Here is a 27,551-nt window from a genome sequence, read left to right on the forward strand (position 1 = left end):
ACCCATGCGGGAAGTTTGGGGAGGGGGGGTTGCATCTTTTCCCTGGCTTCTCCGAGCTTCGTTCCTCCCGCTTCCGCTCCTTCAGCTGGAGACAATTACACACACAGCCCCCAAAGAATCCTAGGCACACAAACAAGCAGCTTCCTCACCATGGGCTTTGTTCTTAACTGACAGCGGGCAAAGGGAATAGAGAGAGGCAGCGGCGAGGCTACCTTTTGCGGGGAGAGCAGGAGCTTGGCCAACCATGGAAAGGTGCCCTGGGGCTGGGATCCAAGGCGCGCTTAAGTAGGCGAGGAACTTGTGCGGACCTGCCAGGGCGTGGGAACTGAGGAAAAGAATAGAGAGTGGGGCGTGTGGAGAAGAAGAAGCGTGCCGAGTCCTAAGACACTGGCGATCTGGGGCTGCTGTAAGCAGGCGCTGGGCTTCGGGGGAGGGGGGATGTGCAAAGTCCCCTCCTCTAATGCTTCCGGCTCTTCTAAAGAAGGGGGGCTTGTGCAGACCCCTCCCCCCTATTCCCGCATCTCCTTGCAGGAACCCCCAATCGCCAGGGGCATCGGACTCCAAATCCCATCGCAGCAGCCCCCAATGGCCAGTGTCTTAGGACTCCAAATCCCATCGCAGGAATCCCCACTCGCCAAGATCATAGGACTCCAAGTCCCATCCCATCTGCTTCTAGATCTCCCTTGCAAGCTTCAGCAGCCCCGATGACAGCTGGGCACGCTTCTTCTTCTCCACACGCCCCCCTCTATTCGTTTCCTCAGTTCCCACGCCCCGGCGGGTCCGCACAAGTTCCTCACCTAGTTAAGCGCGGGGGTCCGCACAAGTTCCTCACCTAGTTAAGCGCGCCTTGGATCCCAGCCCCAAGGCACCTTTCCACGGTTGGCCAAGCTCCTGCTCTCCCCGCAAAAGGTAGCCTCGCCACCGCCTCTCTCTATTCCCTTTGCCCGCTGTTGGTTAAGAACAAAGCCCATGGTGGGGAAGCTGCTTGTTTGTGTGCCTAGGATTCTTTGGGGGCTGTGTGTGCAATTATCTCCAGCTGAAGGAGCGGAAGCGGGAGGAACGGAAGCTCGGAGAAGCCCCCCCCCCCAAACTTCCCGCATGGGTTAAAGTAGAGCCTCGGGATTCCTTCATATAGACTCTCCCCCCTTCCTCTCGGCTTTGACCTAGGGAGTTCCCAGGTGCTCCCGCCACCCAGCTGGAAAGGAGGAAAATCGCCTGGTTGGGGAGAATCAGTGAGCCGGCACGTCCTCAGTACCCTTAAAATCCCCATTCCCTCCCCACTCCAGGGGTAGGATACTATAAAATCCACATTCCCTCCCCACTCCAGGGGTAGGATACTGCAAAATCCCCATTCCCTCCCCACTCCAGAGGTAGGATACTGCAAAATCCCCATTCCCTCCCCCCTCCAGGGGTAGGATACTATAAAATCCCTATTCCCTCCCCACTCCAGGGGTAGGATACTGCAAAATCCCCATTCCCTCCCCCCTCCAGGGGTAGGATACTGCAAAATCCCCATTCCCTCCACCCTCCAGGGGTAGGATACTATAAAATCCCTATTTCCTCCCCACTCCAGGGGTAGGATACTGCAAAATCCCCAGTCCCTCCCCACTCCAGAGGTAGGATACTGCAAAATCCCCATTCCCTCCCCCCTCCAGGGGTAGGATACTGCAAAATCCCCATTTCCTCTCCCCTCCAGGGAAAGGATACTATAAAATCCCCATTCCCTCCCCACTCCAGAGGTAGGATACTGCAAAATCACCATTCCCTCCCCCCTCCAGGGGTAGGATACTGCAAAATCCCCATTTCCTCTCCCCTCCAGGGGAAGGATACTATAAAATCCCTATTTCCTCCCCACTCCAGGGGTAGGATACTGCAAAATCTCCAGTCCCTCCCCACTCCAGAGGTAGGATACTGCAAAATCCCCATTTCCTCAATGTGACCACTGTCTGTGATCTGGTTCGTGATGGAAGGAGGCAGGAAAGGGCGGGGCACCGGAGAGCTCACCCAGCTGTATTTCTTTCGTTAATTTATCCATTTCGGCACACACCATAATTTTTCTGTATAATTTTTCCGTATAAAATTTTTAATCAACACCCCCCCCCCCGTCAAAGGTGTCCCTCTTTACCAATCTGAAAACCTGGTCACCTTAACCATTAAAAACCAGTTAAAACTAATTAAAAACTATATTATTTTATTATTCACACACACAATATCAGGATCCTAGCTATGGGCAAGCAGGCACCAATGGTTGCAAACGAAGCTCAACCCCAAGCAAAAATCTAAAATCATTTTCGATAGGAGGCATCTATCTTCGCGGACGAAATAAAACAAATCCAAATTCTCAAATACGAATGCGCGTTCCGCACAAAACAAAAACCTAAACAAGCTGCGTTTTAAGCGCGGTCCCTTTCCGCAGAAACCCATTTTCTTCGCGTTTTCCGAACGGCGCTTTGATTTCACCGCGAAGAATTTAGGCCTTCGCGAGCCACCGTCTGAGTCTTGCCAGTCACATGGTTCCGGATCAGCTGATGGATTCGAGGGTTGCCGGAGAGGCTGCGGTCGGCAAAATGGAAGGGACGCTGGAGACGCATTTGGAAGATACGTAAGTGACGCCAAAGACGGCGCTCCTGCCCGCGGGACGACCGGCAGGTTCTCTCTCTCTCTCTATTTTAAAAGAAGGGTAGCCGGCCTGTAGTTGAGGGGGCGGGGGATGTTTTTTCCTCTGGCCGGTTCGACTCTCATCGGTGCCGTCTCCTTTTTCCTTAGTATGAAGAATCCTTCCATTGCGGGAGTCCTCTGCACCGATTCTCAGGGGCTAAATTTGGGCTGTAAGTAGACTCTTTCCGGGGGGGGGTGTCAGAGGCCGCCTTCTCACCCCTCCAGAAGCTCTGCGCGTATTTCCAACACCGCTTGTCTTCTCCCTGCGCTTCTCAGTTGTCTTTATTTTGAATTTCGAATAAAGCCTTATACAGCAGTGCCACCCCCTCCCCCGTGTAAACTACTCTTTTAGCTGGTACTCCAACACTATAGGATTGAATTGACCAGGAGATATTATGGGAAGCAGGTGGTCCCTCAAGTAACCAGGCTCTATGCCAGTGTTTCTCAACCTTGGCGACTTGAAGTCCTGTGGAGTTGAAGTCCACAAGACTTCAAGTCGCCAAGGTTGAGAAACACTGCAGTCTAGCCATGTAGGGCGCTATAGGAAACAGTTCCTTAAATCGCATTTGGAAGCCAACCAACCAGTGAGTTTGTGAAGCAGGGGTGTTAGATGAGCATCACTGCTCTCAGGGCTGCATCTTGGACCAGTTAAAACGTCTGTCTTCCAAACAACCTGTGCAGAGCATGTCACACTAGTCTAGTTGTGAGATAATTAGAGCATGAATGGCTGTCTGAAGGCCCTCCCACCCCTATCTAAGAAAGGGCCTTAGTTTTAATTCCAGCAGTTTGTATTTGCAAAACTACTGAGCCAACTGAATTTTAGTCAGCATGTTCTTAGTTTCTGGTTCACTGTTGTTATGCAGATACAGCAATTGAGTGTATTGTATGAAAGTTGCTCCTATCATCTGCATGTGTGCTGTTAAAGCAGCCAGATGTTCACATATGCAAATGATAGGAGTAACATTGGGGTTGGGAAAATGTCTATGGAAATTCCAAGTGTCCAGGTTATGGTTATTCCAAAAGTTCTTTTCAAAAAGCAACTGGACTTTTGTTGTTTTTTTTTCTTGAAGACATTTTGCTTCTCAACCAGGAAACTTCTTCAGTTCAGGACAGTTCAGAACTGAAGAAGCTTCTTGGATGAGAAGTAAAATGTTTTCAAGGAAGAAACAAAGACAGTCCTGTTGCCTTTCGAAAAGCACCTGTGGGGTGAGGATGGAGAAACTGCTAGCCCATGGAGATGATTTGTTCTGCAACCTCCTGTCTACCGTGATCAGATTCAAGGACCAGAGAAAGTACTCAGCCAGACTTGGCAAGTCATTTTAAAGTTACTATTTGTGCTACTGTCCATCAATGAACCACAATTATGTAAACCTGTAAGAGCCATGGAGGAAGATGTAGACTCAATTGGCTCATTTGTTAGCAAAGAAAATGAGAAGAGGAGTAGCCTTCCACATTCACTGAGCAAGGGAAAGAGCCCTTTTCATCCTGTGACAAATTGCACTGACTTAATTATTTCTAAAACCAATACTGCTGTACATACTTTGTTCGTTTAAAGAGGGAATGAATGGGAAAACACTGAAACAATAGTAAAGATAGAAATGAGAAGGAAGGCACTTTTTAAAATCTAAGGCAGAGTTCCCCAACCTTTTCAGCTTTGTGGACTGGGGGGGGAGGGGGATGGTTCCGCCAGAGCGACAGGCAAGTGTACATATTTGCCCATTGTTCATGCACATGGGGATGCATGCACACGCTTGCCCACCACTTCTGCAGCCTGGTTCTAAACAGCTCAAAGCCCAGAGGTGGGTCACAGCCTGGAGGTTGGGGATCCCTGTATTAAGGGGTACCATAAAAGGAAGATAAACATGAGGGAAACCTTTTTTCTTCCTAAAGGATAAGAGGAAAGTACTAAGGTGCTTGGAGCTTTCAAAGGAGACCAAACAAGTCTAACCTTCCTCACCTCTGGCTTAGAATTGCCAAAATTAGCAACTTCACATTAAACAACCTTTCCATCCCTCTGCTAGACCCAAAGTCTAGTTAATAATTGTAAAGCTGCAGCAAATAAGTGACATACTAAAAGCCTTGCTGGGTCATATCCAAAAGTCCAATTGTTTCAGGATTTTATTGCCAAAAAGTCAACCAAAATTTCTGAAAATGTTATTTAGCTGTATCAGTCCTTCATTGCACTTTGACTTTGCAACTACCAGTAGTAACTGGATATATTGTCAGAACTCCAGACAATTTCTGCAATTTACAGTTAATTATTTGGGGAGAAAGTTTATTCTTCTTCACAGCTAAATGCAGAACATTTTTCTTTTGAATGATGCACAGTTATCTTCTAGGTCGTGGCACCCTCTCAGATGAGCATGCAGGTGTAATATCTGTTTTGGCCCAGCAAGCAGCAAAATTAACTTCTGATCCAACAGATATTCCTGTTGTATGTCTTGAATCAGACTCTGGGTAAGCATAATTAATACAGTTTTAAAGACCAATATATGATTCTATAAATATTGATGGATCCCAGTCCATTACATGTATGCAGTGTAATTCCCAAAAAGCACATGGGCAGGCATGTTCATTTGATTCTGTGGTTTTCCTTAGTTGTGTTTAATGACTTAACAGACCTTATCATTGTCATTTTGAATAAGGATTTCAAAAAACTAAAATTAGAAGTTAAAACTTTTCCCCTTCTTTTGGTTCTGGAAATTTGCATAAAAGTTGCATATATAACACATCTGTTACATGTAGATTTTCCCTTTCAGGGAGAATCCATTTACTATTTTTGCCTCTAAGCTCTGGAGTGCTCTTGGCAATTTTCAACCTAATTTTTGTATTTTTTAAAAAATGGGTAATTATTTTTGGAAATGGTTTGCAATTGCCTGATTCCTGATTGTTAGGGCTGAGAAAGAGTAACTGACCCGAGGTCACCCAGCTGGCTTTATGCCTAAGGTGGTATTAGAATTCAGTCTCCTGTTTTCTAGCCTAATGCCTTAACTACCACACCAAACTGGCTCTTTTAATAGCAATAGCATTTAGACTTATATGCCGCTTCACAGTGCTTTACAGCCCTCTCTGAGAGGTTCACAGAGTCAGCATATTGCCCCCAACAATCTGGACCCTTGCTTTACCAATCTCGGAAGGATGGAAGGCTGAGTCAACCTTGAGCTTGGTGAGATTTGAACTGCCAAATTGCAGGCAGCCAGCAATCAGAAGTAGCCGGCAAGTATTGAATTCTAACTACTGCGCCACTGCAGCTCTTAATCTTGGATTTGAATCCTTAATTCATTTTTATCATCCCCATGATCTATATGTTTGGGATAAACCTGGGTTTTCCATGGAAACATTGAGTCCATTAAATGGCTGGTATAAGTTTGATTGCATTCTTTCATGTTTTATTATTATTATAGTGTTTTTACTGTTTAAATGTATAAGTTGTATTCATTATGTAATTTTTGTTTTGTATATTCTCTCCAAAGTCAAATGCAAATGTGATGTGTGGCTATATAAATTCAATAAATAAAATACCAGGTTCAACCCGTTATGTAACTATAGGACTTATAAAATCATCAATAACCCCAATCTGCACTATTTTCACTAATATTTTGGGTTTGCTTTCAATATTAAAAAAGTTTAACTTATTTATTTATTGTTTGGTGTTTTTTTTTTTCAGCAATATCATGATCCAGAAGCATGATGGCATCATAGTGGCAGTACATAAAATGGCATCTTAATCTTGCACATTCACAGTATTCATTGCTCTTCAAGAAATCACTTTTGTGGAACTGTCTTCTGCCAATTAATACAAATGGGATGTCCAAACTCATGAAGCCAGAACCCAATTGAATCTGTCAACATCCTCACTTCCCTACCTTGGTACAGGGTGTATCTACAGAACTTCCATCGTTTCATCTTTTGAGTAATGAAGCACTTTTTATGTATTGCTGGAGAGACAGCAACTTAACAGATGTCCCCAATGTTAGAGGAATGCAAACAAATGTTGAGGACAAGTAATGCATTCTATCTTGACTAAAAATTGTGCATCTACTTTGATGTAGCAGAAGAATCTGTTAAGAAAATCTTGTCTTCTTCCTTGGCCCATTGAAACAAAAAGTCTATTTCATATCAAGCTTGGCTCTTGGTGATTTACATGCCCATTTTTATGTAGCTTTGTTGCTATCAAATGCAAGAGGTTAGCCATTGCCACCTTCTCTGAGATACTTTTCAATTTTTCATCCTAGTCTATAAGTTGGATTTCCTATCTCATTCCAAATACTGATCACCACAATTCACCACAACTTTCTAGATCACTCAAGGATGCTCAAATATTGCCACCTTGCAAAAAAAAAATTGCCTCCTTGCATATTGATAGATTTTTAAAGGAATTCGATAATAACAGCAATGTGGTTTTTGCACTGCTCTTTTCTGAAGAGTAACCTAGAAAACAAATGAGAACAACTTCTCTAACCAGTTATTAACGAATGTCATGATCTTATTGTGGTTGATGAGGCTATCACATTCTTTTATGTGCTGGCTACTCAAAACATACCAACAGGATCAGTACTAAGCATGGATGTTTCTTGCCCTAAATTTTAAAGTGTAAATTTGCATGCTTATACTTAAAAAACAGTTCATCAGAGTTAAGCCCTAGGGACATAATTCAATTAAGGTTACTGCTAAGTAAAATACTTAACAGCAAGAGATTGAAAGAAATCTGGTGCCCTTCGTTTTCTGCCAAAAAACTAATTATTTGGCATTGTGAGAGTCTACTTAGCCAAAGGGAATATTTTAAAAAAAATGGAAATGGAGATAGAAACTGGTGGCAAAGGATTATACAATCAGAAACAGTAAATACCATGTTTCCACAACATGCTATTTAGAGTACTGAACTGTGATTGACTGAAATCTATTTTATTGGCTAGATTGGCTAGATCCTGAGCCACAAACTAGCCAACACATCTTCATATATTCAACAAATCAGCTACCTGGTAAATACACATCACTGGGATGGATAAGATTTGCACAGAAGAAAGGCTGGAAGTCTTAACAGATTTACTGTTAAAGCTGCAGAATAAAGGTTTTGCTTTCTTTATACTCGGCAGTTCCTAAAGAAAGAAATATGCTACCTAGGTGGATGACCTACAGCTCAAGGTTGAATTTTGGAGTCCTTGTTTTTGAGTTTGGTTATTTGCTTGCAGATATATCAATACCCTATCCAATACTAGGTAACAGCATCAGAGCACCAGTGGCTCCACAGACATCCAGAAGAGTCTGCATTCTCTTGAATATGGGCAGAGCGCTGTAGAATCCAATATAAACAACGTTCCTTTAGACACCTTCCCCAACTATACATTTGGGGGTGGAGACAATTTCCCTTCAGTCTTCCTTCCTTCCTCCATGTATACAGGAGAAAGCTTACAGGGTTTTGCATTAGATTCTGAAATATTTTTATTGTTCCCTTTTTTTCAACTCTTAAATTGTAATAGTAAAATAAAAGTAAAACCATCCAAAATTGTGGGCAAAACAGGAAAGATTTTTTTTTTTTAGTATGAGACTGATAGTTTCAATGTTGACACAGTTGACAATATGGATGACTACAGATTTCCCCAGCTCTATTGAATGCTAGTCAGGGATATGATTGGGACACTAGACATTCTTCCATAGAGAAAGAAAACATCTGGATGAGTATTGTGTCCTTTGGACATTTAGCTGAATCTGCCTCTTCCTTGCTGCAAAGCACACATAGGCATTGTAGTTAAAGGGTAGTTCATTAGCTTGCAATTAAGTTTCTGTAAAAAGGAAAAAAATAACACAAAACTATGTCTACAATCACTAACCACAGCAGTAAGCCACTGTTTACAACAGGGGTGTCAAACTCACCTTGTCACGGTGTCGTGATGTATCAGACTACCCCCCCCCCCTTTCGCTAAACAGCCATCGGTGTAGCCAGTGCATGATGCATCCAGTCTCCGGGCTGGGAGTTTAACAGCCTTAATTTACAACATAGTACTACTGTCTTGATGTGTGCATTCACACTAAGAAAAAAATATCTAACCAAATCTTGGCTCTGCTGCAATATGACATCTGCACTATAGAAGAACATCCTGAATCCAAATCACTGAGGATTTTTATGTAATGAAGGAAAGTTAAATTACTAAGTATGTACTAGTGGTTTTGTATCAAGCCATTTCTAAAACTATTTTTTGTCAGCAAGAAAAGTAAAAATTGACAACTTCTCTAGACATGTAATTCCCTTAGCTGAGGAATCCTGGGAGTTGAAATTACCAAATTTGAAAAACACTGGGTTAGTCTTAATTGACTTTTGGGCTGCGGCTGATAATTACCATCTCTCAGGATACACTGTAGCTTGTGGAAATGGTTTTTGATTATTCAAATGTAAAACTGCAGAGTATTATTGTTTTAAAGTCTACTAAACCATGAAATAAAAGAAAGTGCAATATCTCAGATCTCAGAAGCAAGTAATTTTTCCAGTCTAACCAATTGGCATTCAGTCTGAAACATACTTCTTTTTAAAGCTGAATTAAAAGGGCAGGGCCTAATTGAAAAGGGGAAACTGATTTAAATTGCTGGAATTACAACCATATTTTTGTTTCAGTTGTGATCTATAAAATTGTTTTACCCACTATACTTTGGTCAGATAGATTTGTATGTTTAACAACAAAAATGAATACAAATAACGTGTAGCTCCATTGAAACCCTTTGATGGGTCAGAACTCTTAACAAAGAAATCTATTAGGGTGTCCTGTCCATCTTGTAACAAATATAAGCTCATTAGTAACATTTGAATATTTGCACAACAAAGTTAATTTTTAAAGCAGTTCCATTCAATATGTTTAATGTGAAAACTTGCTAGGAAGTTAAACAATCCATAATTGTTTGTTTAAAAAAATGGATCAAACTAGGGTTTTTTAATAAATAGAAAAATCTTCACTTCAATTACATTGTTGCTAGGGGAAAATATTACACTGGAGAAGATGAAGAGGTGATCTGTCCCCTGCTGATCAAAACGGTTACAGGTGCTCTGGTGAACTGAACTGAACTGTATGCCCGGAAAAAAGGAGAAGAGAGCAAATAAAGAGGAAGCAGCAACAGGTCTTGCAAATATTAACAAACCACAAAAGTAACAGCTTTGGGCTATTTTCATCTGATTCTGGTCTGCTTGTTGAAGTTTCGTTTAAAAAATCCAGAGACTATAAAGCAACTTTTTTAATGCCTCGCAAGCCTACTTTAAAGGCCTATCTTTGTTTACTTAAAAGCATTGGGGGGGGGGGGGGCATCAAGCTACAGTAGCACCAATCTTTGCTAACAGAAAGGAGGAAAAACTAAAGATAGCAATTAAAGTTCCACCTCAGTTATATGTTTCATCCTTTAAAACATTTGGTTAATGATTACACTGGAAGCCTGCAGCACATACCTATTAAAGCAATTGTGCTGACACATTTTGAGAGGCAGACTGCCTTGGTTATTACATTTCTTATAACGCCAATGGCAGCAACTGCCTGGAGTTCAGAAAAGGATGGAGAATCCATTGAAAGTAATAAAAACAGCAAAGGTCCCAAAAGCACAGCAGTTCCTGATGGAGGATGGGGCTGGCTGATTGTTCTCAACTTTTTTCTTGTAAGTAAGCAGCAGCTAAGTTACCGGTACTATGTAGTGCATGGTTTGGTGTTGCTTAAAAGTCATGACAAATACAAAAGGCGCTTGATTTTATTTGTGTGTGTGTGTTTGTGTGTTTGAAACTATATAAAGAACTTAAGGAATGAGTAAGAATTGTTGCCCCTTTGGTAAAAACTTATCAAACATTTGCAGATTTAACAGAATGGAAAACATCAAAGAATACAAATTGTACAAGATCCATACACTAGCATCTTTCTAGAGCTAGTTTCTTTAGAGTAAGTACTATGAATTTAATTGGATAACTATTAGCTGAAATCATGTGCTGTGCTTAGTTATAATTTTGTTTGGTTTTAGCATTTAGCCAGACATTTTGGCTTATGCAACAAACCATGGTTGAGTAAATTTTGGCAAATAGATGGCATATATGAATCCATGAGACTCCTGCTGTCTCTGGTAACGAGCAGTTTGTGCTACTCTGAAGAACGTAGTAAGTATGGTCTGTATAGAAGTTACAATTGATTTATGGTGATGAATGTGATATACCAATCACATATCCCTCTCCAGATCATGCTGAAAGTAACATCTGGAAAACTGGTGGTTTTCTATTCCTACTGCCAAAAATTAACATCTGGCTAGCTGTGACGCAAGTTTGCTTTTGGTTGCATGTCACAGTTCTCTACAGAAAGGGAAATAGTACAGTGCCATATAGCTTGAATTACAGCAAACAAGAGATGACAAGAGTGTGAGCTCAGTGTCCTCAGGGTACTCTTCCAGGTAGGGCTACAATTAACAGTTTAATCAGAGCTGAGCAAATCCCCTCCAAGTCATGGTTGCCATCTACTATTTTACCAGGAACTCTAAACCAGGAGAACCCTAATATTATGAGCCTGTTTTCTCTGAAGGAGCACAACTTCAACAATCAAAGATGGTATAATCTTGACATCACTAGGCTTCTGAGGGAACAGCCACTTACCCTTTGCTTGAGGCTCACCCTGCCTCAAGCACTGACTCAGGACATCACCCATTGGCCAAAGGAGGAGATATATAATTAGGTATTATCAACATACCTAATATCTCATCTCTCACTTTGAACTAAGTAATGACATTTTCCAGACACTTTACGTAGATGTAAACAGAACAGGGGAGAGGATACCTTTGTGTCTGTGATCTGTGGCACATCCATTCCCCCATTGTCACTACCAACCAGATTTATCCGGTTGCAAAGTAGAAGTATCCGATTGGATTGCCAATTCCAAGCTTTCACAGGGGATTCAAAAGGATACTGGGATCCCCAACATTGAGGGCTGCCCATGGGCTTTGTCAAAAAGCCCAAATATTTTGTGTGGTGTATCAGAGAAACAGGAGAAAAGCAGAAAGCTGTGTAAGTCAGAGAGAGAAAAGTGTGGGGAAGGGCAGAAATATATGAAGAACTGAATGCAAAGGGAGAAGGGTATTAGAGCACTCCCCCCCCACCCAATGGCATTCTTGATACAAAGGATTGATTAAGAAGCTTATCCAAATGTAAAAATAAAATAGTTCTATTTAACTCTGAATAGTTTCTAAAAGAATAGAAACGACCAATGCACAATCTGCATTCTGTGTCACTGTAATGTGGGTTTTTGCAGCAAGGGAAATGTTGCTGTTTAGAATTTTGTTAGAAGCACACAACTGCTAGACAATGCCAAGAAAAGTCTAGCCCCAGGCTGTATAAGTTTGATGGGTTAGTTGAGTTGGAGGTTGATTTTATTATAAAGTGGAAGCCAAAAAAACTTCATCACAGTTCTTTCTTCCATCACAATTATGTTTCTCAGGATATTTTCTAATGGCCAACCTTATCCTACGGTGACCAATAGGATGCCTAGGGCCCAGCCCTGCCACTGTCAGCCCAGTACCTAAGCCACATACCTTTCTCTGTTTAGAAATGGGACTGAAAACGTTTTGTCCTATTGTGGGCCCACAGCAACACTGGCCCTGGGTCAATTCCATAGCAAACTTAAACACTCATCCCATCTCATTTGCTGTCTGCCATGCCTGGAAAGAGAAACTGAGGCACAGGAGAGAGGGCATTATTTGAATCTGTGTAGACAGGATATAGACAGAAGTGGTACAGTTGACACTGTTACTTAACTTTCAAACAGCTTCTGAACAAAAAACCCTCACCAAAGAATTTTGAATAAGCTTGATTCTTATGAATTGAGAACAATATGCTGACTTTGTAAACCGCTTAGAGAGTCGTAAACACTGATATATTGCTTTTGAAAGATATTAACTGGATATGAAACAAAAGGTGGGAATATATGGATGCAAAGATATTTTAGAAATCAGAATGTGTGTAGAAAGGACAGAAAGCAAGAAACATTTCAGAAATGAAATGAAAATGATTTTTAATGAGTTTAAAACAAAACTTCAGGGAATGCCTGACTTACACAACTATTTGTGCAATGCCAATGGAGACCAAAACTATGTACCATTTTCCATACAGTTGTGCAATGATTTCATGTGTGCAAAAACTAGTCTATATAACCGTTTCTCCAACAGAGCCCTGGCATAAAGCAGGAATTGCTCAAACAGGCAGTCCTTGTTTAGTGGCAGTTGAGACAGCCTACTTGGTCGCTAGGTGAAACTGATACTATGCTTATGATCTACTTCGCATTTCCTTTGGTTTTACACACTTGGGAAGATTGTAAATGTAAGGATTGGTTCAAAGTTACTTTTTTATCAGCATCACAAATGCAAACAGTTGTTAACCAAGGACTTCTTATAGTTAACGTTTATAATGTGTAGCCAGTTTCTTCCAGATATATTTTTCCTTTTTAGCTTAAATTCTGAGGGCATTCCATTGTTCAAAACATAGCTTTGATTTCTCATTATATCTGAATTCATCTTTTCTGGTGTTCTTGGCCAACCCGGGACTACTCAGCCTGATCTTTATCAGTTTTGTATGAAACTTTGCAGTTTCCTCCCTTCTTCTATTCACCATCTCAAAATGCTGTGATGTTATTTAGACCGACAGGTCATAGCTCAGCCAAAGAAGTCCAAAACATAACATTTATGCTTTAAAAATACTTTCTATCATTATTTTAGCACTCATATGACAGGTTTCAAAATATTCATGAAATACAAGCTTTCAGCAAAGGTCACTCATTCCTCTTAATTTTTTTTCTTCTCAGATCAGATACTAGCTGGTCTTTTGGGCTCTGCTGGGTCTGTCAGTGTGATACCTAGTTTCATCCTCTGATCATTGAAAGATTACACTGCAGAGTTTCACAATAGAGTGTCAATTAATACTCCATTTTGCATTTCAATTAATGTGATACGGATGATTTTTGTAGGTAAATGTATTTGTGATTGGAACACTGAAAAACTTTGCCATTTTCTTTGTGGCTTTTCAAGAAGACATTGGTGGCTCTTCTGAACATGTCAGCTGGATTGGTTCCATTATGTCCTCACTTCGATTCCTAGCAGGTTGGTATAATATTGGTTTAAGTGCATGCTTAAATGCATTTCACTGGACTGTGCTGAGATTATGTTAGTGTAAGGCCAGTTCATGATCAGTGTCCAATTTGTGAAGTCTTCCCCTAGAGCTGGGGGAAAGTGGTACTCTTACTCAGAATGCCAAATATGCTTGCAAAGCCTAACCCCCAAATCCCTACCTATATCTCTGTGAGTTAAAACTATTTTCCCAACTTTTAGTCATTCGCCAATCTTGTTTACTGACCATAGCTCACACATTAGAGTTTTCATGTGTACTTTTCATAAATCAAAGTCTTTATAAAAACTATTGTAAGTTTAATGAACAAAAATAGGTAGTTTGGTAGTTCCTTAAAGCTTAAATATTTTCACCTCAGTGTTTTCTGTCCCAGAAGTGGTATCTATTTCTCAAGCTATCATTAATGCCAATTTCCATCTGCTCTTTTCCAGCACCTCTGGTAACTACAGTGTGTGAAATGCTAGGAGAACGGAAAACTTCCTTGTTAGGGGCTCTGCTGGTTGGTGCTGGTTTTCTTGTTAGCACACTGGCCACAAGCATTCCTTTTCTTTGGGTCTCTATGGGACTCCTAACAGGTAAGCGTACCATGTCAAGTATATTTAATAAGCCCCTCCAGAAACTTTCCAGAAATTGAAATTATACATGAAGATAATTTGTATCACCTACTCATTGTCCAAGGTTGGATTTTCTGGGCATTTTCACAAAGCTATTCCCTACCAAAGAGATCTGTAATCAGTTTGGAGTGGCAGTGCTGTGAAACAGAAAAGGAAACAAGCTCAATGCAATACAGAAAAATAACCCCTCAATATAGTGGACAGTTCAGAGGGAAGAGGAATCCATTAAATGGTGAATGAGATATTTCCAGCCCAAAAATACAGTTGGCTTTGTACTTCAGGAAAGGCAGAAAAAGGAACCAATGTCAGATGCTGCTTTTAGCCGGCTGTCTTAGTTATTCACATCATCTTTAATGTTGTTTCTGCCTGAATTTTGGACAACAGGATCCCCCCCCCCCCCCCCCAAAAGTGCATAAAATCCACGCAGCTAAATTGAGGCTGTTAAATGGAATCCTACTATAACTGACTATTTTAAATTGATGTTCTGTCCTTAAGTAATTATGGAATACTTAAAACCATGGCATTTAATTTGTTCCCTCCTACATCATCTTTTGAGGAGCATGAATAATTGTTTACCTGAGGCAAGGCCAGAGAGTACTCAATCGTACTTCTTTACATTGTCCTTAAAACTTTAAAAGTTCTTGATTAAATTGAATGCTTGTATTGGAGACAGATACAAAGATAAAATATTACAAAAGCTTTTGTTATATCACTATTGTGAGAAATATATTCTTACTTTTATATCACTTCACATTAAGAAGTTGTTCAGATATTTACATATAACATTGCAATATTATATAGTATGATGGCATGATGCTGATTCTGATAAGGCAATGATTATCCAGGGTTTTAAGGTTTCCATGTCTGTTGTATGTATTTTATTCTGGAGAAGATTAAGCCTTTGACATAGTATCATATTACAGAATTATGGTCCCTAAATGTGTACTATGTCAGCAACTGAGTTACTCTTTTGTTAAGTGACATCATTTCAAATTAAGGATTACTGCATTCAAAATAAATATACCAAACCTCAGACTAGAGATTAGTCTGTGACTATTAGTATGGAAATTCTAGAATGCAACGTTAGCAGTCAACAATCCAATCTTTTTTTCCTTTTGTTTCCAACAGTATGTTGGAAGTAATTATTTATCTTGTTATGGGGGGAAAAGTAAAGACTAAAATGCAATAGCTTCAGAGTTAAACACTGTCCACCTGGAACACTGTGTATTTCTGCGATTCATTATATGTTCTCATGAAAGGCTGTTTTAACGAAATGAAATAAAAACACATTCCTACAGAAGATGCTGCTTCTGCTCATGATGTTTTCTTTCTTTAGGGCTGGGTTTTTGTCTGCTATATCAGATAGCTGCTGTCATGGTAGTTAAGTATTTCAGGAGATACCTGGCTCTAGCCAATGCAATTGGTCGCTCGGGAATGGGGCTGAGTGTTGTGCTAACACCCCTTGTCCAATTCCTGATAGAAATGTACGGTTGGCAAGGTTAGTCATCCTCATTTCTTATATCTTCACACTGTTAATATGTGAAAGTAAGTTGATGTTAAACTTAGTATTGCAGTCAAATAATAACTGATTCCTCATTCTCTTTCAGTCATTCAGTTTCCTGAGTGAGATAAATGAGAAATCTGCTTTGTATCCTTTTGATACAAAAGGAAAGATACATTGTGCTTTAGATTTTCTATTTTAATTGCTCTAATTTTCTCACAGGACAATTTGTGAGACACATGGGAAACAAATACTGTCAAAATAACATTTTAGAGATTAAAACAGAGGTTCATTTTAAATAGCTAGAAAACTTTTTTTCTTTTAAATTTCACTTAGTATAAATATAAAAATTAATTCTGGCCTAAGGTGTTCATCAGTATTTTTGGGGGGGGGGGTTGACATCTCGGAAAGATGGGCAATCTCTGAGGATTGTCAAATGCATTATTATTAATATTGTTATTCACTTAAAGTGATATTTACCATATCTACTACTAATGGCGTTCATTTTATCTTTTCTTTTAACGAGAATAAAAACTTTGACATAATTTCAGGCAGTGCTTAAAGTAGATTCCATACAGCATAGAGAATACGGAAATTGTTGGATACTGCTTGAAAATTATCAAAATAAATAACCCTGAAAAGAAATATTTATCCATATGCTAGTTAGTTCTGTGACTGTAATGATTTTTTTAATGATTTTTTAAAAATATCTTTTCCCATTCAGGGTTCTTATTGATATATGGCGGCATCATGTTGAACCTTATACCTTCTAGCCTCCTACTACGACCAGTTTATAAGAAAAGACTAGAGACATAGATCCTAAAAGTGAAGGCCAAATAGTTACAATAAGTATGTTTCCAGAGATTTCCAGAGGCAGTGTAGATAAAATCTGCACCAGAGAATTGAACATTCTGGATCCTCCCAATCAAGAATGTGCTAAATCAGACAACCTACAACAGTCTCATAATTTAGCCCCAATTAACTACAAGTTTTCTGAAACGTCACATAAAAACAGTTCTGTGGACGCCTACAAGAATGATAACCAAACTGGTGATCAAAGTTGCATCCAATCAAATGAGGAAGGAAAATCTAGGGTGCAGCCTTTTATCCAGAAGCAATGCCATCTTGTTGTTTGTCACCTAAAGAATCCCTTCTTCTTTATTTTCACTTGGTCTTTTCTCTTCAGTCAGCTTGCCTATTTTATCCCAACTTTCCACCTTGCAGCCAGAGCCAAAACATTGGGTATTGACCCAATGGATACTGCTTACATCATATTAGTAGCTGGTAAGAAAAATCTTGAACTTTTAAAATGTTTCTTGTAAAATGTCACCATTACCTATCAATGCAAATCATGATAATTATGTAATCACTAATTACATATGAAGCACATCAAAATGTATAATTGTTTAGGGTTTAAAAGTCAACTCAAAAGAAATCAAGGAATGTGTATTGATTCAAATTCAAAATTTGAACTCCATTATTAGACGAATACTGAAGTGAAGAAGAAATTACAATGTGACACTGGGAAAAAAATATTTAATATATAGCTTTATGAAATGTGGTTATGCTGTAACTATTAAGACCTTTTATTCAAAGGCATGCTTCTATAATTATGTAGTTTTGTAAAGCCATCTTAATAACAACAAAATATGTTCTTAAATTTTATTAGCATTAAAAAATCACCTCAGTACAAAACTGCTTCCATCTTTATTACATATTTTTCTTAAGAGATAAACCAATAGTTAAAATGATTTTGTTATTTATTTTCAATTTAAACCAACCCTTTAAATTTTGCTTGAAAACACTGATGCAGAATAGGGGTTAAGAAACTGAGGTATCAGTGAGAAATCCACCTTAAACTGGATAATGGATTCTCTTGAGGCAAAATCAAGCTCCTTATGTAGCAAGAGAGCTTACCAATGGGCAATTTGGGGGATGGAGAAAGTTAAGGGTAAATTACTCCAGATTATAAACTCCAATTTCATTTAACAAAGCATTTTGCCATAAAATTACTGACCAGAGCTTGTGAATAAGTGTAGAGTTTAATCATAGAAGAAATGTTTAGAATTCTCAGATATGAATGTATCAGATAGAAACAAAACTTCAGCTCCATATGCCTAACAAAAATAAAGCAAAAAATGTAGTATTCAAGAGTCATATAATTAAATATACTGGGCATCAGTCAATTGAATGTGGAGCTGAAGAAAAAAAAGAAAGTGAGGGAAAAAGAGTCTTCCAATGGTGAAAAGATGCTTTACTATATCATCCAGGAATTTTCCATACAACATACTGGACAATTTTTGAGACATGGGGGAATTAGGGTCACCAGGAATTTGGTGTTGAATCTTGATAACGATAGAACTGAAAATATAAATGGATCGAAGACTTACCACTCAGATAAGAAACATGACAAACGAGGCCACAGCCATTCAGTGTGAGCATCTACCAGCAAGTCTATAAGTAGTATAGAAAAGGATATTTTAAATTGCCAGAGTGATTGTTTCTATTTTTCCCATTTTGCAGTTTATTTTTGCTTCATGTGAATTAGAACAATCTGGTTACCCTCAGACTTGGAATGACAGTTTATAAACCACTTTATAAATATTTACCATAAACACCTCACAGTGTTTTGCAGCATAATTTTTCTGTTATTAATATTTTAATTAAAATAATAAAAAAATAGAGGGGACACAAATCTGATACTAGGATCTAGATATTATTGCTAGGTATATTTATGTCCACTGGTGCTAAATAAATTTTAGAAATTTATAAAGTGACAGTTCCTTCTTTTTGATCCTTATTGACCCAAAGAATTCTGTTTTAGAAATCATTATGTGTTTTTATTCTGTTTTCTTTTAGGGATAGTAGAGACAGTCAGTTTACTGGTCTCTGGCTGGATTGCTAATCAAAACTGGACTAAGACATATCATTACCATAAAACATACCTCATTCTTTGTGGGCTCACTAATTTGCTGTGTCCTCTGGCTACCACCTTCCCATTACTTATGAGTTACTCTGTAATTTTGCCATTTTCAGTGGTGGATATCTTGCACTGCTGTTTCCTGTGCTGGTAAGTGGAAAAAAGTAATTGAACAATTAAAATATTAGAACAGTAGCACTTCCCAAATGATGAAATTTGCTTCAATTCAGTCAATGCTAGAGAACTGGAGAATTGCATGTTTCAGGTCCAGTCAGAAACATGAATTTAAGAGGCAGAGAAAGAATTGCACTGAAACACTGAAAATGCTTTTTACTGATCCTAATTTATTATGAGTTAAGCACTGATCTGTACTTTCTTGGGTTTTTTACCCTTGAAAACATTTCACTTCCCAGTGGAAGTGGAAACTTTTGTGGAATGAGGCATTATACTTTTTTTAAAAAAGCAAAGACATAACACCTCCGAAATGTAGTCAGGTGGTAAGGGACTTCATTTCCTGCTTTGAAAGCTGCTAGGCATATTGGCTATTAATAGACAACAGCTAGAACATGATCCCAAATCACATAACACATTGACATTGTGATATAGTTCAAATCTGAAATTTGCAGAGAGGAAGTTGTTTTGGAATAGTTGGGCTAACAGGAATTAATATTTTAAAATTTTGTTGATTTTTAGTGGCTATTTTAAAATTTTTGAGATATTGTCTTTGAGTTTGATTTGCATTCAACATATACTTTGTACTATGTAAAACTGAAACCTGTATTATCAGTATCACCAGGATACTTTGGCAGCCTCCAAGGAATCTGAAATTTTAGCTCCTTTAGAAGACACTGTTCATAAACTGAAACCAACAGTTCACTCTTATACAGTATTAAATGTGCGTGTGTATGAATGTTTAACAAGGGATAGACTTTTTTTGTCTTTTAATGTTGGCAATGTAAGAAATTTTAAGGTTCCTCAACTCATATGATTTGGTTTTGCTCTGTTATAGCTGTGTTATAATTTTATTAAATTACAACAATGGTATCTATAGTAATATAAAAACATGGCTTTATCAAGCTTAGAATACAACAAATCTCTCTGTCTCTCCATGCACTATGATAAATCTGTTTACCTGTCTATTGAATAATAAATACTGCTTCCTTAACAGGTAGATCTTGTAGGCGCAGCCAGATTTCACAGTGCCTTGGGAGTTGCTTCATTCATTGCTGGGTTTGGAGTTATTGTTGGACCTCCTATAGCAGGTAACATAATTATTATTTTCTTTCCTTGAAAAAATAATTCTAACCGTACAGCACACTGTATTTTTCTTTCAAAATACAAATTATAATGTGACTTATATATGCATTTACATTTAGGAAAAATCCTATCAAAGTGTAAACAAGGGAAAATAAAACTACCTGTGTACAATTTGGCAATGTAATACTTAGTGTTACATTTCATATTTAAATATTTTTCTACTCTCTTCCTCACTTCATCACCCTTTAAATCTATTTCTAGTAAAGAGCAGAGATTTCTTTCTGTTCATAAAATGCCAGGTTATGTTAACAGTGCTGTGTAAAGAGTAATAGCAGAATGTATCAGCCACAATTACTACAGAGAAGAAATCATTACCTTCCTTATTTCTTCCTCAGTCCTGTCTTGTACTAAAGTTGTATTATAATTTTCTTTTAAATTTTTGTTAATAGATATCAGAGCATTATCCCTTTCTACTATTATAAGATTATCTCCTTGTAGGTCCAAATGAGTAGCTTAGTTCCTCAAAAAAATGTATGGGTGTACACAAAGCCAAAAGCTATATCTTAAATATCTATCAGCCAAACAGATGCATCACTGAAATTATGAAAAAAAAGGTTGAAAGTCCAGGTAAACTATATAGATAGATTTTGACTTCTATGTTTGTAGGTTAAGGATAATACTTTTCAATCTTTAAGGTATTTAAACAATAAAAATTATTCAATTGTAAAAGGCTGTGAAATTCTGTGATTTTCAGGAAAAGCAGCTGCTTTTACAACAGAAAGAGGGGTGCCTCCAAACATTGTAAACCACACCTTTTGAACCCTTTGCACAGCCCTAGAAATAATAATTTGAATATAAAATATTTGTCAATTCTTAATTATAAAGGAAAACACTCATGTTGTACTACAGACAATGCATTTACTGTATTTTTCAGAGTATAAGACGCACCGGAGTATAAGACACACCAAGGTTTTGAAGAGGCAATTTTTTTAAAAAAAGTAGGTAGGTAGATAGAGGGATAGAGAGTGAGAGAAAGAGAGAGAAATACAGTAGGTAGGTAAGGAGAGAGTAGTTAAGTAGGTAGGTAAAGGGACAGAGAGAGAGAAATACAGTAGATAGGGAGAGAGAGAGAATAGATAGATATAGGGGGGAGAGAGGGAGGGAGGGAGGGGGAGGGAGGGAGGGAGGGAGGGAGGGAGAGAGAGAGAGAAATACAGTAGGGAGGTAGGGAGAGAGAGAAAGAGTAGGTAGGTAGGAAATCGCTGACAATCTGCAGCACCTAAGGTTTGTTTCTGCTGGTACAGCACTTGATCAATGTAATTCTTATCAATCAGTTAAAGAGCTTTCTAAAAGGAAAAAAAAGTTTTTGCACACTGCAAACCTCCCAAAAATGGCCTGTTTTTCATGAAAACAGGCCCATATTTTTTTTTAAAAAAGGCATGAATAGCCTTGGGGGGGGGGGCCTTGCAGAGTGCCCCTGGGGGGCAAAAATGAGCAAAAAATGGCCCTTTTTTTTTTTGAAAACAGGCCCTTTTGGGGGAAAAAATGCATGCATAGCCTTATGGAGGCTTATAGAGTGCTGCTGGGGACTGGGGCAAAAAAGGCATTTTTTTTGCTCATTTCTGCCCTCCCCAGCCCCCAGGAGCTCTCTGAAAGCCTCCATAAGGGCTAGGCAAGGCTATTTTGGTGAAGGGGGCAGGGCTTCAGGAGGCAAAAAATGCTGTATTTGGTGTATAAGATGCACCCAGATTTTTAGCCTGTTTTTTTGAGGAAAAAAAGGTGCGTCTTATACTCCGAAAAATATGGTATTTTTATAAAGGCAGCAATGAAGGTATCCACTGTTCGGACTAGATATCCTTTGGGAAAGATGTTGATAAGTGGAACATGAATAATAGTAACAATAAACATGCTACAGCACCAATGCTACAGCTAGACCAACTTGTTTACATCTCTCTCTCTCTCTCTCTCTCTCTTTCTCTCTCTCTCTCTCTCTCTCTCTCTGTGTGTGTGTGTGTGTAAGAGACAGATAGGTGGAGGTAGAAATGTATGTTTTTCATATTCATACAAGTATTTTAATATTATAGAAAAAAGATCCTATTTTCTAAACTAATGTTTTCTTCGGGCAATGCTACACTAACAGTTTCACTGTCTACTTTCATCCTTGCCAAGCTAAATAGTTTACATTTATCCAGTTTACACCAAATGTGGATGAAATACAATCCTTGTTTAAATTTCGAAAGCTTAATTAGGATCTTATATTTCATTTGAAATGACATGACCCTATGTAGTGAGGGAATTAGTTAAAATGATTATTTAAAGCTATGTTTAACAGACAGCTCAAAGCCAAACGCAATTTAACAATCTAAGGGAAACAACAACGTTAAAAATTTCATTTAGCATCCATGAGGAAAATAAGGAACGGATACAAGTTTTGATAAAAAACCAATGTCAGCCGATGAGAAAAAAGGAAGAAAATGTTTATTGAACTAAACCAGGAATAGGGAAATTAACCAGAGAAACTTAATACCTTTATAATAGAATGCAGAAAGAGGATAGGGAAATTGCACAGGTTCTACCTGGAATCTTTGCATCGGTCTTCACTGTGACAGATGTTAATGCAGGACCCACACCCTAAAGCATATTCTAGGGATATGGGGCAGGGACTGCCCTCTGAAGAGCTGTGCCAAATAGAAAAAAATGTAAGGTTTTAAAATTAACACATTAATAACTACAACATGATTTAGACTTCTTGAAGAACGTCTAGTAAATATTTAGAAGTGTTAACTTTTAAATCTAGCTGTTTTATTAACCCTCCCTTAGCAACTAGCAACAAAAATGGTAAAACCACACCTGTCTTGCTTTCTTTGGGTATGGTGCAGTTGTCAAAGTGGATTTTGAGAAGTACGGTGAGACAGGATTCATTTCCAGAAGACAATCATTGTAAAGTTTCTATGTGTTTTAAATTGCAATTGTATCCATGCAACCTATTACATAACTGAGATTAATAGTATCCATTGGATGTGGATTCAGTGATTCAAGATATGAAACCTAAAGCAGAACTTTTAAACAATGAATAAACAATTAAACTACATGGTTATATACTTTGAGCCCAATAAAACCTATATTCTTAAAACAGTAGAGGCTTAACTGCAAAAATTTTCACCTGAGGTAAACATTTCCTTATAATACGCACTGGAAGTAAAACATGAACACTGGATTTATTAGGAAAATAACTAAAAACAAAATGGCAAGTACTGTTTTTAAATAATTGTGTAGGTAACATCATTTGGTATAATCAGGATATGTTTCAAAACCTATTTCATAGCCCTGAAACAAACAGAAAAGAGTAAGTGAAATAATCAGAAATATGATCATGTCCATATACACCATGTTAAGGCACTTGAGACTTCAAAAAAAGAATAGGGTCAGAATTTCATATGTAAATGGTAAATGTGCATATTCTATCATATTTATAACATTTGAGTTCATTCAGTGCAAGTTATCTGCTGCAGATTTAAATTAGAAAAAAATATATAGTTTAAGGCAGGGGTGTCAAACTCAAGGCCCACAGGATCTGGCCTACAGGGCCACCCTGGAAACAGCAAAGGACCGACCCGTAGGGCCTCTACCACCAGAAATGTATCTGCGGCCCTCCCAAGCTCCGTTTTCACTGGCAGTGTTGCAGGAGGGCATTACAGCTGAAAATGGAGAATCAGGAGTCCGTTTTCACTGGCAGAGCACTCAGGCTGCCACAGGCGCCCCCAACATGAGTACCATCAAACTGGCCATATATGGCTGTTATTTTAATGAAGAGAACTAGACTGGCAAGGATCTTATGATCCCCTAGTAATTCAATTCATACATGTAATACACAGAAGCACCATCTAAGTGTGAATCAATAGAAGCAGATTTTCAGACACGATCTACTCCAGAGTCCTTTAAATATGAGCCATACTGTTCTAATGTGGGAACAAGCCCTCTGGTGGTAAATTTTAACAGTTTGCCAGAGCAAGAAAATCCTCCGCAACATAATTGCTATGGGATCCTGGGGATTTATTCCCAAGTAACCATGTGTACACCAGTGAGATCTCACCAAATAAGAGATCAGTTCATTCTATAAATGTTAGGGATAGGATAAGAGTACATTGCTTCTATGAATGTAAATACTTTTTCAAAAGATGTGTTTTACCCATTTTCAAAATTGTTATTACTTAAAAGTCTGTGAGTCATCATATTAAAGAGTATTACCAAGATTCATTCTATATACATTACATAAAATTCACCAAAACTAAAATGTCCTTATATGTGGGTGTATAAGAATGTTTAGTCTGAACACAAGACTGTATCTTCTGCACCATTCAAGTACTCCATAGCTCAATACTACTGTAAAAAGCCTCCATCTCTTCTTTGCTGTCGAACAATGTACTCAAATGTGGGATTCAGTAGATCCTAAAATACAGATTGAGCAAGCAGAAAAATTAACAGACTGGTGAAAGAAAAACTGAAACAGATTATTATTTAATAAACATGCCATGAAGAAATATTAAAGGGATGAAATATTTACCTTGGAATACGAAATCAGCTCCTGCAATTTAAACCAATTAAGGTGGATTAATATATAAACACAATCTTTATTGTCACTTGGATTAAATGATGCAAAGCCAGTATTGTTGAGGTACCTACATGGTTTTTAAGAGTTGCATTAGTAATGATATGAAAAGACAGCTACACCAAATGAGAATGATGTAATAACCAAACCCTGTTATTCCTTACTTACAGGTTGGCTGTATGATTACACCCAGACATATGCATGGTCCTTCATTTTGACTGGTATATGTTTCCTTGTTTCATCCATTTCATTATTCTTGGAACCTTTAGCCCAAAAATGGAGACAAGAAAGTTGAATCCACTGTATAAGCAGATAAGATTCTGCAATTCTCCAAAGGCGGTCTTGTAGAAGTCATAAATTTTCAACAATAAACTAATTATGGGACAGTGACTACAATGTGTCTTTCAAAAATATTAATATTCTGCATAACTATAACTGTAATGCTGTAACTATATAATTTCTGTATTGTTGCATGTGGTCAAATAGAAGCTGCTCAGCTATTTGTTATGGATGCTTTAATTTTATTCCTACAACTACCAATGAGTCTGAGTCTCATGGTCAAAATGGCCTCTTTGAATTGTTTCATTTAGCAAAGTGTGTTCGAGTCTGAAAATTACTGCAGTTATCATCCAAAGCAAATGAAAAGGTAAATTAGACATCCCTTCTTGTATCTTGACAGCTGCTTGATTAATATCCCAAAATAGAGGAACAAGGGAGATGCAGGTTTAAGTATAACATCAGTTATATGCAGAAACTCACATGGTGTTACACTTTCTCAGTCCAACCTACCTCATAGGAACATGGTGGGATAGAATGAAGAGCTATCTTCATGTAAGTTGCCTGAAGTTCCTGGAGAAATAGCAGGATAAAATGCTAATGATCAGTTTATTCATATTAGCGTATCATCACTCTTTATTTAAAAATAAGCACACAAACTTTAAAAAAACATCCCTTCTTTTACAGGGCAAATAAAACTATATTCTGAGAATTAGGACAAGATCTCATTTTTGCAAAAAAGAATCCCCCGCCCCCAATATCAGACCAAATAAGGAAGCAAGTTTTGTAATTCATCAGTTTTCATATTTAATACCAGTAGTCCTCACCTTACAACCACAATTGAGCCCAAAATTTCTGTTGATAAGCAAGACAGTTGTTAAGTGAGTTTTGTCCCATTTTATGGCCTTTCTTGCCACACTTGTAAAGTGAATTTGTTAAATTAGTAACATAGCTGTTAAGTGAATCCGACTTTCCCATTGACTCTGCTTGTTAGACAATCACAAGAAGTGATGATATAACCCTGGGACACTGCCCATCATAAATATGTCAGTTACCAAGTGTCTGAATTTTGATCATATGACCATGTCATATGTCATAAATGTGAGAAATGGTCATAAGTCACTTTTTCAGTGCTGCTATAACTTTGTGGTAACAAATTTGTAAGTCGAAAATTACCTGCACGTTGAGGTTTTTAGTGTACCTAAGAGAAAGGTTTGAGAACAGAAGTCATTTTCACTCCTTTGATCTTACTCCAAACTTTTCCAAACAATGTTCTCCAGAAATGTCCGATTATGAGTTCCTTTTAATTTTCAAATAACACAGGTAGGACTTACAGTCCAACATCCACAAGACCCCCTGTTAGGAGATCTATGGGTGCAGTACTCCAATATTTCTTGAAAGTGTGGAACTGGAGAAAGTTAGGTATATCGATAGTTACCAGAATTAGAAAACTCAATTGGTTTATGTCCAACAAGGAATATTCACTCAAAAGTAAAATAAAACCTTTGAATTATTATATGAATGTGCTTATCTCACGTTACAAAGTTTATATAATAGGACTGCATTTGTTCAGATCTGAAAATCATTGTAGTTTGTTACATATACGTGGTGAATTTATATCACTTCCTAATATGTGATTGAGGTGAAACATAAAATATGTGGGGGTGGGGTGTTATAGAGTGGATATAAAACGCCTACACTCCCCTGGTTAAAATTTCAGGTTTTTGAGATTTTAAAAAATCAGACCAGGATAAATCACTTCAGAATTTTTTCCACTTTTAATACAACCTTTAAGCTGAACATCTGAAAATCAATTTTAAGTTTTTTAGGGGAGAAAATAAAAATGAAATACTTACAATAACATGGCTGCATAAGGGTGCCCATCCTTTTCAGAAGTCAGGCTATGGCACTGTTTCCCCGAAAATAAGTCTTCCCCGGAAAATAAGCCCAATCAGGCTTTTGAGTGCATGTGCTAAAATAAGCCCTCCCCCGAAAATAAGCCCTCCCTGAAAATATTGCAACACAGCAGCAGCCATGAGGTGACCACACTCACCGCCTCCTGCACCTCAAAAATAATAAGACTTCCCCGGAAATAAGGCCAAGTGCTTATTTCAAGGGTCAAAAGAAAATAAGACTTATTTTCGGGGAAACACGGTAACCAATAACATTCAAAGTGATGTTAAATAGCCATGTACAGGTTGACAGTAGATACCTGCCATCAATTAAAGTGCCTCTGATCAAGCCCATATATTCCATACATTGGATATACCATGGAACTATAGTGATGACAGTCATCAGCAAGTAGAGAAAATATGACACAGCAGTGACATTAGCAAGAACTGGATGCCCAGCTGTTTTAGTTAGATTATTATTATAAACCTTTATTCATTAAACATAAAACTTAAGTCAACTGAACATTTAAAAATGTATCACAACTATTATTGACTGGTGCAGATAGTTGATATGGGTTGCTGCCAGCATCCTAGATATCAACCAAGTACCTTCTTAAGATTTACAATGTTCTGAGTAGCGTTTTTTTTTTTTTTTTTTGCAGTTCCACTGGTGTTATTGCAGGAAGCTGCAATTTATTGATG

At 38.2% G+C, this 27,551-nt stretch overlaps 3 protein-coding genes across 3 annotated transcripts in view; 2 read left to right on the forward strand and 1 right to left on the reverse strand.

Annotated features, from left to right (window-relative positions):
- Window positions 1–2,494: 2,494 nt before the first annotated feature.
- LAMTOR5 (late endosomal/lysosomal adaptor, MAPK and MTOR activator 5) lies at window positions 2,495–9,112 on the forward strand. Its single transcript, XM_032218688.1, has 4 exons — window positions 2,495–2,602; window positions 2,767–2,828; window positions 4,998–5,115; window positions 6,326–9,112. The coding sequence occupies exons 1-4, from the start codon at window positions 2,511–2,513 to the stop codon at window positions 6,384–6,386; spliced, it is 333 nt and encodes a 110-aa protein (XP_032074579.1). The 5' UTR covers window positions 2,495–2,510; the 3' UTR covers window positions 6,387–9,112.
- Window positions 9,113–9,971: 859 nt separating this feature from the next.
- SLC16A4 (solute carrier family 16 member 4) lies at window positions 9,972–25,842 on the forward strand. The gene is given in 10 exon segments (XM_032218686.1): window positions 9,972–10,290; window positions 13,623–13,755; window positions 14,212–14,355; window positions 15,731–15,892; window positions 16,620–16,703; window positions 16,706–17,179; window positions 18,755–18,913; window positions 18,916–18,965; window positions 19,984–20,077; window positions 24,852–25,842. Coding segments are annotated over 10 exon segments (1,686 nt in total). The 5' UTR covers window positions 9,972–10,029; the 3' UTR covers window positions 24,977–25,842.
- Window positions 18,918–27,551, reverse strand: part of RBM15 (RNA binding motif protein 15) — a 29,147-nt gene continuing 20,513 nt past the window's right edge. Inside the window, 5 exon segments of the mRNA XM_032218685.1 lie at window positions 18,918–18,962; window positions 19,948–20,068; window positions 22,649–22,750; window positions 22,923–24,944; window positions 25,471–25,530. The gene's annotated coding sequence lies outside the window, so the exon portion shown is untranslated.

Source organism: Thamnophis elegans, chromosome 5 (genome assembly GCF_009769535.1).
Source record: "Thamnophis elegans isolate rThaEle1 chromosome 5, rThaEle1.pri, whole genome shotgun sequence".
Taxonomy (NCBI): domain Eukaryota; kingdom Metazoa; phylum Chordata; class Lepidosauria; order Squamata; family Colubridae; genus Thamnophis; species Thamnophis elegans.

Coding starts and splice junctions, on each gene's coding strand:
- LAMTOR5 (XM_032218688.1), top strand. CDS start 2,511: ATGGTTCCGGATCAGCTGATGGATTCGAGGGTTGCCGGAGAGGCTGCG. Junction 2,603..2,766: donor GAGACGCATTTGGAAGATAC/GTAAGTGACGCC, acceptor CTTTTTCCTTAG/TATGAAGAATCCTTCCATTG. Junction 2,829..4,997: donor TCAGGGGCTAAATTTGGGCT/GTAAGTAGACTC, acceptor GTTATCTTCTAG/GTCGTGGCACCCTCTCAGAT.